Source organism: Rhododendron vialii, chromosome 5a (assembly GCF_030253575.1).
Source record: "Rhododendron vialii isolate Sample 1 chromosome 5a, ASM3025357v1".
Lineage (NCBI taxonomy): Eukaryota > Viridiplantae > Streptophyta > Magnoliopsida > Ericales > Ericaceae > Rhododendron > Rhododendron vialii.
Window position 1 is genome coordinate 39689252 of NC_080561.1, and position 10466 is coordinate 39699717.

The 10466-nt window shown below is 39.1% G+C and overlaps 1 protein-coding gene across 5 annotated transcripts; it reads left to right on the forward strand.

Annotated features, from left to right (window-relative positions):
- Positions 1-1692: 1692 nt before the first annotated feature.
- On the forward strand, positions 1693-7506 carry LOC131327079 (UPF0481 protein At3g47200-like). Of its 5 annotated transcripts, none has more exons than XM_058360079.1 (5): positions 1693-2563; positions 2720-2938; positions 3234-3476; positions 4902-5600; positions 6380-7506. In XM_058360079.1, the coding sequence occupies exons 2-5, from the start codon at positions 2723-2725 to the stop codon at positions 7397-7399; spliced, it is 2178 nt and encodes a 725-aa protein (XP_058216062.1). In that variant the 5' UTR covers positions 1693-2563; positions 2720-2722; the 3' UTR covers positions 7400-7506. The 5 variants fall into 5 exon arrangements, with proteins under 5 accessions (XP_058216062.1, XP_058216058.1, XP_058216060.1 ...); XM_058360075.1 differs by lacking the exon at positions 1693-2563 and adding an exon at positions 2624-2644 and having other exon boundaries at positions 2690-2938; XM_058360077.1 differs by lacking the exon at positions 1693-2563 and adding an exon at positions 2624-2644 and having other exon boundaries at positions 2690-2938; positions 4923-5600.
- Positions 7507-10466: the final 2960 nt, after the last annotated feature.

A 10466-nucleotide genomic window follows, 5' to 3' on the forward strand; every position in this document is an offset into this window, starting at 1 on the left:
TATTACTTGTATGTTATGGGTTAATGGGTTTAGGGATATCTACTGGGTGAATTATAACTCACAGATACATTTGTATCCTAGTAAATCAGTTGTTTCGGCGATCAATTTGTCAAAGGGTGCATGTTTCAATGGTGGAACAGTTTGACACAAGAGGTATACCAAGGGTAGAGACCGAGTATGTTTGGGATCTGTATTGAGACTAGAGTCACTCTGCAGATGTTTAAATAAAATGTTAGATTTTTGTATTATTTTGAAAATGTAAATTTTGTATAAAGACAAATAGGGGCTTAGAAGTTTGTAAAATTCAGGGTATTTTTAGAGTAATTCTTCCGAATTTCCTTAGAAAATTAGAGCGTTACATATGAACTGCTCCCAAATTAGGTGATAATACCTGGAAGGTTACGAACATGAGACCTTAGGGAAAACAAACCGCTAACTCCAGTGCCTTGACCATCGGGCCAATCCCTTAATATGAAAGTATTTTCTCCTTTCATATTTGTCAAAAGTTTTACCCAAAATATTAAAAAAAGTATGTGGGAAAATTCAAGAAAAGGCCTAAGCTGACTTTTTGGACTTTCTATTAGATACTTTCAAAAACACTTTTGCACACGTCATAATTTTCACTTTTTCGATTCCTATCGTTGAGACGAATTCCAATAATCCGTAAAATTTTGACGCAAAACTAGCTAACACGAAAAAAATTTGAATAAGGATAAAACCAATGTTGTTAATCCCGTACCGTACCGGCCGGTACGTACCGGATTTGCGTAAAACCGGTAACTTATACCTCAAATACCATTCCAGCTCTAATCTCGGATATTACCGGCGAGTACCGGTGATTCCGGACGATCTCGGACGAGATGGAGGTACCGGAGATTCCGGCCGGAATTTTGCAAAACAAGGCCATTTCACTCCAGGCAGGGAGAAAATGGAGAAATAGAAGGAACAAAAAAAAGAGGAAAGAGGAAAAAAAAGTGGCTCCCCGTGGTCTTCTCCAGCTTATCCGACCGTGGCTGGAAGCGATTACTTACATAGATCTTTCCATTGGAATCCCTCTCAACAATACATAATACAATCCACTTAGAGAAATTAGAATAAAAGAGAAGGGTGATGAAATTAGATCTTCCCACTGGTTAAGGAAAATGGAGTGGTGTAACCGTGTAAGACTGTAAATATGAGAGAGAGAAAAAAGAGAGGAAGACTCAAGCGGGTCTTCATCTGGTTTTCCGTTTGTCTGAGGAGAGAGAGAAGAGAGAGTGAGTGTTTAGTTGGATTGGGGAAAGTTAAAAAAGCTGTGGATTTTTTTATGTGTACAAAACCAGTGGTTTTAGCACATGGTTTGGGAATGGAAGTGGTCCAAATGCAGTAATTTTCCGATTTAAAAAAAAGGAAGAGCAGAAATGGGTTTGTTTGGAAGAGGAAAAGTCAATTACTTGAAATTTATTGATTTATTATAGAAGAAATTGCATGGTATCGAAAAAAAAATTTGAGTTATAATTATATATAATTATAATTGCGATAAATTCGAAACGGTACCCGGTACCTGACTGGTACCTGTACGTATCGTACTAATAAAAAAATCGGTACTCTGTCCGAAACGGTATTCAGAACTTTGGATAAAACAAAAAAGCTATTTTCTACGACTTTTAAATTAGTTGCCCGGCCCAAATTACATGCGCAAGGCGCGCACCTCTAATAATTTACGGGGTTGAATCCCGCCGTCCACTAACGCAAAACCCCATTAAACCGAAACAAAGTCGATATATTGACTTGGGATGGCTCCACCCTTCTGTTACTAGCACACCAGAAGAGACTTTGGGTGCAAAGCCTGCACTTCCCTGTTCCCAGTCTTCTTCAGCCAGCCAAAGAAGTAAATGAGTTTTGGCTCATCTGGAGGAAGCCAGCCCAAAATCTCTCTTTGGATCTAAGCCGAGATTTTTGATAGACATGGAGTAATTGCATTAAAGACTTTGTGGCAAATCGTGGGTAATGAACTGGTTCTCCTCTGGCTGTAAAAGGAGACCCCAGGCTTTTGTATTGCTATCACTCTTGGGTGAGAGACATGTATCTCTCTTGAGTGAGAGACCAGAGAGAGTAACGCAGTGTAGAGAGAGTAGAGTAGTGTGAGGGCTCCTCCTTTTGGAGGGAGGGAGCCAAGCTCCTCCTATGAGACTCTGTCAAAAACAGAATGAGAGAGCATCTGAAAATCAGAGAGAGTTTGAGAGCAACATATGTATCTGTTTGTATTAGTCTGTGAGTGAGTGTGAGTTCGAGTGATTTTGTAATCCTCCTTCTCCTCTATAATAGAAATCCGGTTGCCTCCTCTCATGGACGTATCCGATTTTGGAGAACCATGTAAATTATTTGTCTCTGTTTTTATGTGTGTGTTTGTGTTCTTGGCTTGGTCGTTTGTTTCAGCAACAAAGTCCACTAGGAACTCTGGGCGATTTTGAACTGCCGGGAAGCCTTCCCCTATAAATACTTACATACTCCACAAGACACCAGAATCCAACCCTTCGATCAGACTCTTCATTGGCACCAAGAGAGTCTAAGATTTCCAACGGTGAACAACTCTCTCTCTCTCTCTCTCTCTCTCTCTCTCATACATATGCATATATGAGATATGTAACATGTGCCGATGAAGGTTGTAATAGATTTTTTTTAATCTCTTTTGGAAAACGAAAACAAGGTTGTAATAGAATATTGCGTGAAAGTGCAGGGCATGATTAGCGGTGAAGAAGGATGGATATCTTTAGGGCCATGGGGAGGGAAATGTGGTGTATATTCGACTTACAAGGTTGAGGGGCCTATAATACAGATGACTATTCGTTACGGAGATGTTATTGACTCAATTTTATTCGAAAGCAAAAGCTACAATGACGCTGTTATAGGAAGCTCAGTGAAAATTGGCGGTACTGGTGGCGGTGCGCTTGCAAAGGTGTAGCCCTCTTTAGCATGTCCAGAGATAGATGTACCGAATCCATCCGATGCAAGTGGTTCCCATAAACATCGGACGGTTCCCGACACCTTAGTGTTCAAATTTGTGCATTTTCGTTTTTGTCAATAGCATTTTTTAAAAATATTCTGCGATCTTCATTGTCAAGACGAGTAGGCAAGGGAACTAGCTAGTAATTAAGTTATTAACCACAAACTACAATAATTTCATACGACTTTTATTTTTATTTTTTTATGCGCCCCAAACAAAATCCTAATATATACTTGCACTTGTTTAGTTCTGCATCGACATTGCAGTAGAGCAACTCTCGTCCATAAGCCTGACGTACAAAGACTACTATGGACGTGTGGTAATCAAATCTCTCTGTTTTGAAACAAATATTGGGAACAAATATGGGCCTTTTGGTTCAGAATCGGGTGCTTCTTATGTGTCCATTCCAATAGAAGGTCGACTCATAGCTGGATTCCATGGACGTGGTGGAAGCTTCCTTGATGCTTTTGGTATATTTGTGGCGCCCAAGGTCACCTTCTATCCCCTCTATTGTTCTCTTATCTAGTTAGTAAATCAAATTTCTTATGCTTATTTTCTCTCTCATAAGTTTGTTATGTAGGAGAATGGGGTCTCTAAAGATTTCGTTTTCATGATCCAAACTTCCACTTTTAAGATTCTTGATATGGAATTTATTCATTTATAAAGATCACATGAAAAAAATACTAATTTCTCACTAGATCGTGTCGTTATCTTATCAAAAATATAGTTCATAACATTCACTAAGACAAGGTCAGTCTATACGAGACTTTGCTCAGACTTTGGATAGGCTTTCCACTAATAGATGGTGAGATTGCTCTCTCAGAGATAAGTGATGGTGTTTGTATGCTGATCTAGATGCTCTAAGATAACAATAAAAAAATCATAACAGTATATCCCCGCTGCTCTAACTAAAAAGAACTACTAAACAAAAAAACTAAAAAGAACTAAATAGGACCAAATAGATGTCATTTAATTCTTGTAAACCTTTTTTTATTTATCATTTTGTGTGTTTTATTCATCTTTTTTGAAATTTTGTAAAATTCACGGGATATTTTTTGGATTTATCACTTGTCTCGACGAAAGGAATCTAAAAAACACAAAATTATGAACAAAAAGCAAAAAGAAAATTCACTAAAGACAAAAAATAAAAATGAAACAACTGTGTTTTTTTTGTCTAAAATGCCATCTAATATGAACTTTTTTCAACATCTGCCCGTATTATTATACTTTTCTGATTTCTCCGATTGAGATAAATTGATTAATTCCAAAAATTATGACGAAAAACTCAACAAAAATGTTAAGGAAAATATCCAGAAAATTTATTTTAAACTATAGTATGTTATATAAAATTTATTTTAAAAAGGGTCCCACAACATTTAACTCGAAATTTAACATCAGATTTCACATTTTGATTACTGTCATCAACAACAACAACAATAATAATAGACCGATGAAAATGGATGACCGCCCCCCCCTCCCCCCCCCCCCCCCAACAATAATAATACACCGATGAAAATGGATGAACACACAACCCCCCCCCCCCCCCCCCCCCCGCCCGATATACAAAAAATCTTTAATTATTACGGAGCTTTCTGTGAATAATTATTTATGGAGCTCAATTGCATGTGTCCAAAGTGTATTGGACAGTCCGGATTTTAGAACATTATTCACGCGAAGAGTTTAACTCTTCACGCGAATAATGTTTCTAAAATCCGAACCGTCCAATGCCCAAACGGACTATTGAGATCATGGCTCTTCCAAGTCGGGGCCGGTCCTCCAAGCCATTTTCACCCAAAACAGTACCCCAACACAAAGTCGATTTCTTCTTGATTTCATTGATCAAAGCAACGGCGATGAACAGTTTTTTTTTAAATTTTTTTATTTAACAGTTTTCCCTCAACTGACATGAATGAAGGAGGAGAATGACGATGATCAGCTTTCTCAGAGCCTTAGTGACCCCGATTTGGAGGCCTGCGAGCACGCACCAGCAAGACCCGAAGGATTCCCCAGACTTTGGCGTAGAGCAGTATTGCAGGAACCCGGGCGTACAAGAAAACTAAATCCATACCAATTCCTTCCCTCACTCGATGACTCAACTGAAATGAGTCGAGGGGACGAGGACAGCGAGAATGCTCTTAAGAGTCATGCATCCGGCATCCATAATACTATCACTCTAGGGGCCCAGAAAACCATATCGTTGTTCTCGTCTGCTTGCATGCGCAGGGTGCCCGAAAATCTTCGTAATCAGAACTCTAGCGCCTACACTCCTCATCTCATCTCTATCGGCCCCTATCACCAGCACATAGAAACACCTATGCAACACATCAAGTTGTACTACGCCAACAACCTATTTCTTCGACTGACCCAAGGAACATTACTACTGGATCGGAAAGAATCCGAAAAAAAAGAATTCGAGGTGCTAAAAGAATGTGTGAAAGAAACGAAGAGGTTGGTAGATGATGCCGTGAAAAGCTACCCAGATGATGTTACGCTGAACGAGGAAATGATGGTAGTCGACGGTTGCTTCATTCTTGAGCTTCTCTACAAATACTATGGCCTTATGAAAGCTGACGGAAAAAAAACTATCGATGGAGGAGATGGTGGCAACTCAAAGGTAAAAAAACTATCTATACATATAGTACATGAATATAACCCACGAATTGCGATATTCAAACAAAAACTTGAGAGGGTTAAAATCTTTTTATGTTGTCCTCGGTCAAAAATAAAAAAATAAATAGTAGTATACAAATTTCATACATTCTTCTCGTATTTTGAGAGTCCGGATCCCTTGTCCGATCCCCTTCCGGATAGGGGCTTGTCCACCCCTCTCGGCCGTTGATCTCGCAAATCAATAGCTGAGAGGGCCGAGCACTTTTTTCTCAAAACAACGTCGTTTTGGAGCAAAAAGTGTTTGGCCAATCTCAGCTGTTGATTTGCGAAATCAACAGCCGAGAGGGGGTCAGACAGCTAGCCCCTGTCGGGAAGGGGGCCGGACAGGGGATCTCATGCCGTATTTTGATGCCTCAGGCCCTCGTAGAACTTATTTTTTTTTCCTAGAAAACATCTCTATTAGAATCAATGTTTATCATTAGAGATTAAATTTTTTACACCGCCGGTGTAAACATTTATTTCCTCCCGAATCAATTATATTACGCCACGTCGCCATGTTTTATTGATTGAGACCACTGTTTTACAACGTGCCGCAATGCAATTGATTTAGAGGAAATAAATGTTTACACCGACGGTGTAAAAAATTTATTCTCCGACCATTATGTAGTGAATTCAATGAACCAGTCATAATATCTAAGTCTAAAGAACTTGTCAGGTAAAGCTGGATATAAAAATTTAAATGGCAGATTAATTACGGCCTCACTAAAACTTTTTTGGTCTTAGGCCTCGAGTAGCATTCAGCAGCCTGATGAAGGGGAACATACCAGCAAAAGCAGCGAACAAGAAATGGCAGATCCAATTTTTGATAGCATTTTGACAGAAAACATCATCAAACACGATTTTCTACTACTCGAGAACCAAATTCCTTTCTTTGTGCTTGAGAAATTGTTCAAACTCACTGTGGAAAAGATCCCGAACTGTCCCCATAAGTGTTCACTCACTGATTATGTCCTTTTTTACTTTCGCGACGTGATGAGTCGAGAAGGCAATTCCACAAATAGTGCTGGCGCGACGACAACTAGTTCTTCACCTAATGACTGTGTCCTTCACGTTTCTGGCGAAGGAGAACAGCCAGCTGGAAAAGCAAAACACTACTATCATATTCTGCATTTGCTACACGAGAATTACCTTCCTCTTGCCACCTCGACTGCCCAGAAAACAAAACAGAAAACAAAATTCAGTGAATTCACTCTGTCTGCATCAAACCTTGAATACGCAGGAGTCCAGTTTAAACCCCTCTCGGGAAACAACCAATTCGACGTCAAATTCGATGAAGACGAAGGCCTATCCTGGTGGTGCCGTAGGGCCAGTTTTGTGATTCCAGCTCTCCGTATACACGACACCACAGAGCCATTCCTCAGAAACCTCATTGCTTTTGAACAGTGTGTCCCTGGCGTTTCGCACCACTTCACATCCTACGCATTCCTCATGGACATGTTAATCAACTCTGAGAAAGACGTCCAAGTGCTTAAAGATGCCAAGGTTATGTATTGCTACTTGGGCGCAGACGAGGACATCTCAAATCTGTTCAACAAGCTGTGCAAGGATGTTGTAGTAGAAGACTTTTATTTTGCCGACACTTGCAGCAGAGCGTTCAAGTATAGCGAGTATGGCTGGCCGAAGATTTTGGCATACCTCAAACGTACGTATTTTGCCTCTCCGTGGGCATTCATAGGTTTCTGTTTGGCCTTCATCGTTTTTGGCATGTCGGTTACTCAATTTGTCTTCAGTTTCTTTCAATAAACGCCGATGATCAAGAAGTTTGTATTATGTTTCAACTTGAATTGTAAGAGTTTTATGAATAAATTGCTGTAATAAAGTAATAAGCTTTCCCGTCTCCTTGAAACATCTATCTTTGTAGCCTAATGATACTATTATTTTCTCCTTTCCATTAACGTCCTCGCAAATTGTTACTGGGATAGGTGAATTCTTATAGATCCGTTGTCTAAAGGAACGGGAAATAGTCAAATAAAGAATTCTCAAATGCTGACATGAATCAAAATAACAAAATGGATCTATCTGAAAATTAGTCTTGTGAAATGCAACCAACCAGTCTTATAGGGTACATAATTTCCAAATTTGTCCAATCTGTCGCAGCCGCTTGATATATTAATTGATTTGGATTTTCTTGAACATATGATCGTGGACCTAGGAAAGATTTTGGAGCAATTGCTTGAGCTTAAAACCTTGGTTGGAGAAATTATATATGTTTTTTAGCACAATTGAAATTGCAAATTAAACTTACAAACTGTCGTCCTTCTAGTTTCTATTGGGTCTCACAAGGCCAGCTGAAACTAACTTGTTAAATCCTGCAAAAAGAGAGCTTCGAGATTGCGTGGCCAAGGGTGCACAACAAAAATTTGTTAGAAAAGTGACAAAGCAGGATATTTTTTTGGTAAATGATGCATTTATAGCCAACCAAGCAAAAACTCGGGAGGAAAACCCCATTACTATCAAACTTTACAAAGAAAGCCTACAAAAAAATACTAAATGCAAAATCCCCAAGGGACAAAATTCCCTAGCATTTTAGAGCGGTAATTGATTTTCATAAACTTGAGTGGGTTCAATTTTTGTTAGCTCATATGATTGAAGTGGAGCTGTAGAGGGTCTTGGTCAACATGGGTACGTAAGTAAGCATATTCAATATGCTGGGATGTGAATGCTCGAAGCTTGGGATGCAAAATATGGCTGGATGTCATTATCGTTGGGCCTTCAATATTAAAGACTCACAGCTTGGCTAATACTGGAGGCATGCAATCAATCAATCTCTGCATCTATACATGTGTAAGCCTGTATGCATACTGAAGCGTATGGCCTTTTATCCTATTGTAAGTTGTTCTTTGGGTGGTGAGAGAGTTCGTCTACAGGGAGTTGGGTGCTGTAATTTAGCTCCGTTTACTTGTACTTATTATTTCTCGCATGGATGTGGACCCCAGTCAGTCGCGTACATCATTTCCATTGCACATCACAGTGCCAAATATTTGCATAATCAAGAGAAACCAATCGTAGCAGAAGTAAACTCACCCCAAGTCCCGAACCGAATGAGAAGTTGAAAACTCGCTGAAAAAACAGTATCACTGAAGTCTCTATATACGACCACCATTGCATTCAGGCCACCGATCCTAACCTAATTACTTAATCACTCAACTTCCTCACTATCTGTTAGAAAAATGTTAGGAGATATAATGTTACCATGCTCTAAGATTTATTGTTGTGTTCCTTGTTCAAACTAGGCTTTATCATTCATCCTAGTAATTTTATGTTTCCTTGTTTTGCATGTTTTTCTAATTTTCTTAGGTTTCTTGGTCAACAACTCTTGTACGTAGCCTATATAAAGACAGACTAGGATTATGTTTTAAACACACATCAATGAAATTAAGCAATACTTTTTGCCAATTCATATGTTAGACTAGGAGCTCCTATCATTGTACTCTAAAATAGTTATAGGAGTGACGTATCCCAAAATCGAAAACCAAAAGAGAAACTAGACAAAAGGAAAAAGCAAAGTTTCAAATTGAGGATTGCTAACAGTAATTAATTATACTTTCAAGATGTGATGGTTTCACTGGTTTGGTACTTTTTCTTATACATCCTGTGAGTTCCATTCTTACTTTTGGCAGCTTTCCTATGGTATTAGCTAGAAGGAAAATGTAAAAGCAACCCACTGGGATTTTGTTCGGTCTTAGTGTAAAAACGCGAAAAGTAGCGTGTGAAAGTGTATTGAAAACTATAAAAAGTAGCGTGTTTTTCTTGTCATTTTGTTCGGCCTATAAAGGCCCATTGAACTTTTTCGATTAGCATATATCCCGAAGTGTAAAATGTATATATTGGATTGAGTTTAATTCTTTTTGTTATCTCATCCAATGTTTGGGCACGGCTGGCCTGACATTGCCGGGCCTAAGACGAGTTTCGAAGAAGAGATCACGATGTTTTAGAAAAACCCACTCATGAAAAATATTGCCTACAAAATATTCATCATTTGAAGGTTTTTTTTTTTTGATCAGACATCTGACGGCCCTTTCATAAGAAAATGAATAGCGACTGCACAACATTGTATATCTGGGCTCAGTTTAAGGGCCAGAGTTTTTCACTGACTCGTTTCAAGTTCAATTTGGGCTTTCCAGCCTAACAACCCATACAGGACGGCAGGCCAATGGCCCAGTGGAAGTTTTACGGGCCGATACTGAATGATCCACTTTTTAGTTATGCATTGCTGAATTCTGAGACGAAGGGTTTTTGTTTTTCCCAATATATTATACATCTGTGGGGGTTTAGCGAAAAATTAATATGTTAACAACCACAAAAGAGAGTTCGAAGTCTCTTTATAGACTTGAAACTCAGACCTCCCCTTACAAGACAAGAGGTACAACCAAACGGGTTAAGAGCCATATCTAAACAAAGGTTAATGGTAGTGAAACGATGGCCCTTATATTTCAATATACCACTCTAAAAGTCCAACTACTTGGATACTTTCATGTGTTTCGTAAATTTTTTTTATCATTCGTTAAATCTAATCTACTCTATCCTAGTGGATGAGTACGTACGAAAATAAAACCCTACCCACATGTATGTGAATATAAGGAAGACACCAACTGTACTACACTCCATTTGCATGTTTCATAATTGACCTAGGAAGCTACAGCACCCCCGAACTACACGTGTAGTGCGGTCAATCTGGCCGTCCATATCGGCAATGGATGGCTCGAATTTTCATCCAAACAATGGATGACTAGGATTGATAGGAGCTTGGATTAAATCCAAGCGTCAGTGTTGAGATGGATGGTCGGATCGGGCACACTACATAGTGCGC

Bases quoted from the DNA above. Each gene is read 5' to 3' on its own strand.
- LOC131327079 (XM_058360075.1), top strand. The intron at 2,939-3,233 runs GTGTAGCCCTCT...GCACTTGTTTAG, and splicing joins GTGGCGGTGCGCTTGCAAAG to TTCTGCATCGACATTGCAGT. The intron at 5,601-6,379 runs GTAAAAAAACTA...TTTTGGTCTTAG, and splicing joins GAGATGGTGGCAACTCAAAG to GCCTCGAGTAGCATTCAGCA.